General features: G+C 43.1%; 1 protein-coding gene across 1 annotated transcript in view; it reads left to right on the top strand.

Annotated features, from left to right (window-relative positions):
- Positions 1-2,979, top strand: part of PIWIL4 (piwi-like RNA-mediated gene silencing 4) — a 44,795-nt gene that overhangs the window by 22,683 nt on the left and 19,133 nt on the right. Inside the window, exons 10-11 of the mRNA XM_014530673.1 lie at positions 189-306; positions 1,946-2,057. Coding sequence (XP_014386159.1) covers positions 189-306; positions 1,946-2,057 — 230 coding nt within the window. The remainder of the gene's footprint in view (positions 1-188; positions 307-1,945; positions 2,058-2,979) is intronic.

Here is a 2,979-nt window from a genome sequence, read left to right as displayed (position 1 = left end):
TCCTCCCTCCCTCCCTCCCTCCCTAACGTAGCTACTAGGAAAGGTAAAATGACACATGTGGCATCATTTCTATTGGCGAGTGCTATCCAGACCCTAACTCTGAAAAGCTTACACTGTGCCTGAGATGGGTTGGGATTACATTGTAGACTATTCACTTTTTTCACTTTATTTTTGTTTACATTTCATAGGACTGACTAGCCAGGCAACCTCGGATTTCCAACTGATGAAGGCTGTGGCGGAAGAAACGCGGCTCAGTCCACAAGGAAGGCAGCAGCGCCTGGCCAGGCTTGCTGATGACATCCAGAGGTACGGGGGTGCCTTCCCAGGACCAGGGTGTACCTGCCGAAGGCCTTGGTGTAGAACTGGCTGATCTGTGGAATGTTTCAGTCCCTGGTGAGAATGTCTCAGAGCGAGGCACTTGTGGATTGTGTTGTCCTGGGTCACGCTGGCAGAAGTACCATCCACTGCAACTAGACGTCTCTGCTTTCATCCATTTAATACAGTGAGGCTCTGGATAAAAGTTTGAATGAAGAAAAGGGCTGTAATTGAAAAAACGAAATCTGCCCTGCCGGCATGGCTCGGTGGTTGAGTGTCGACCTATGAACCAGGAGGTCACGGTTCGATTCCCGGTCAGGGCACATACCTGGGTTGTGGACTCGATCCCCAATAAGGGGCGTGCAGGAGGCAGCCCATCAATGATTCTCTCTCATCATTGATGTTTCTATCTCTCCCTCCCTCTCCTTTCCTCTCTGAAATTAATAAACATATATTTTAAAAAACAAAAACAAGATCCTCCCAAACTACCACTCCAGGCCCCCAATATTCAGGGTCAGGACTGTTGAGATCCTAATAGAGTGGCCTCAGCACACTGATCAGTAGGAAAACTCCTCTGTGTACTCTTTACACTTAGGAATACCTTTGTGCCCTTAGGTTCAGCACACCTGATTCTCAGATGGCATTCCTGCACTCATTTGTGATAATGAGCTGTAACCTATGATGGGAAAATTGAGCTGCTCCCTGGTTCTCCCTGCCGGCCTCCTAAAACTTCTCTGTGTAGTACTGTAGCCTCACATAACTATTGGGCACTTAAAATGTGGTTAATGCCACATCTTGGAATGGTTGCATTTTGGATACATTGGGTTAAATAATATATATGTATATAGGGTGTCCCAAAATTCATGCAAGATTTGCAATTCAATTCAATTGCAAATCTTGCGTGAGTTTTGGGACACCCTATAGAAGTAATTTTACCTGTTAATTTTTACTTTTTTAGTGCAGCTACTGGAAAATTTAAAATGAAATATGTGGCTTGCTTTTTATTTCTACTGGGCAACATTGTTGTAGAATGATGTTTCAAAAATATATTTTTATTGCTTTCAGAGAGGAAGGGATGGGGAGAGAGAGAGAGAAGCATCAATGATGAAAGAGAGTCATTGATCAGCTGCCTCCTTCATGCCCCACACTGGGGATTGAGCCGCAACTCAGGCATGTGCCCTGACCGGGAATCAAACCGTGACCTCCTGGTTCATAGGTGGAGGCTCAACCACCATGCTATACCAGCTGGGCTGATCTCCCTTGCTCTCTCTCTAAAAATAAAAAATAAATCTTTAAAAAAGTGTTAAGAGTTTGCTCAAGGTCACATATCATGAAATGTTAGCACTGGGAGTTGAGCCCTGGTCTGTCTGACTCAAAGGCCCATTTTGCTAAGCAGCATGCTGCCCTGGAAGCCTTTTCCATCCTTGCCAGTCCCAGATGGGCACAGTGCCCCGTGATTCTTTTGAGCAGGAGAAAAACCATTAGTGATTAGAAATAAGTCGGGAATCCTAAAACAAACAAACAAAAAATCAGTCTCTGAATAATTCAGGAAGTTACAGTTCTGCATCTAATTACTAAATTCTTTAGAAAATAAGCACTTGAATGATGTAAGACTCAACTCTATCAACAGAAACAAGGATGCTCGCTTTGAGCTGGAGACCTGGGGGCTGCATTTTGGATCCCAGATGTCACTGACTGGCCGGGTTGTGCCTTCTGAAAAAATATTAATGCAAGACCGCATAGTAAGTGCAGGGATTTTTATATTTATTTAACAGTGTTTGCTTGAATGGGTGTAAGTCCCATCATATGCCAGAGTGGCCAAGTGGGCTTGTCGTATTCATTAGGTTTCTCTGTGCCCATGTTCATACACTCCCTTTGTCCTAAACCTCGAGGTCCCCTTTGTTTTCCTTTTCAGTTTCAGGGTATTTGCTCAGCTTAGCGGCATCCAGAGGACATGATTTAGGTCAGTCGGTGTGATGTGGTGTCACATTTAAAGATGCACTTAAAAAAATGGTATTTTAAGCCATTGCAATTAAAACATGCCCACCTATTATAGGATACTGTTAGTACTCTTTTTTAGTCACTAAAAAAAATCATAATACCTGGGAAAATTCTACTAACTGGTGAAGGTTAATTTTAATACATTTTTATTGATACCAGAGTTGTTTTTATCCCAAAGTAAAATGGTGCTCAATTGGCACAAACATGAAGAAATTCACACAGGACACATCCCCAGCTATAGTATTTAGGGAGGAAGGCATCCTGAAACTTCAAAAGACAAATCATTGCTTCTTTAGGGCTTTAGGCTTTAGTTGAAGAAATGAATCTATTTTATGCAAAATTGTGCATTATCTTTCTACTTTTTCCATGTTCCTCCCCATGTCAAAATCCAGTTATGTTTTATTTTATTGTAAAGGCTCTCTTCTTGCCTTATCCTATCTAATAAAAGACAAAAGGGTAATTGACCATACCTTCGCTACGCTTCCCATTGGCTAATCATGGTGATATGCAAATTAACTGCCAACCAAGATGGCAGCCGGCAGCCAGGCAGCTGAAGCGAACAGGAGGCTTGCTTGCTCCAGTGATGGAGGAAGCCAAGGTTCCCGCCTGCCGTGGCCTGGCTCTGAACTCCGAAAGCAACAAAGTTTCAATTATAGAAGCTAA

Source organism: Myotis brandtii, unplaced genomic scaffold, assembly GCF_000412655.1.
Source record: "Myotis brandtii unplaced genomic scaffold, ASM41265v1 scaffold76, whole genome shotgun sequence".
Classification (NCBI taxonomy): domain Eukaryota; kingdom Metazoa; phylum Chordata; class Mammalia; order Chiroptera; family Vespertilionidae; genus Myotis; species Myotis brandtii.
The sequence above is the reverse complement of the archived record's forward strand: the minus strand, read 5'-3'. Positions and strand labels throughout refer to the sequence as shown.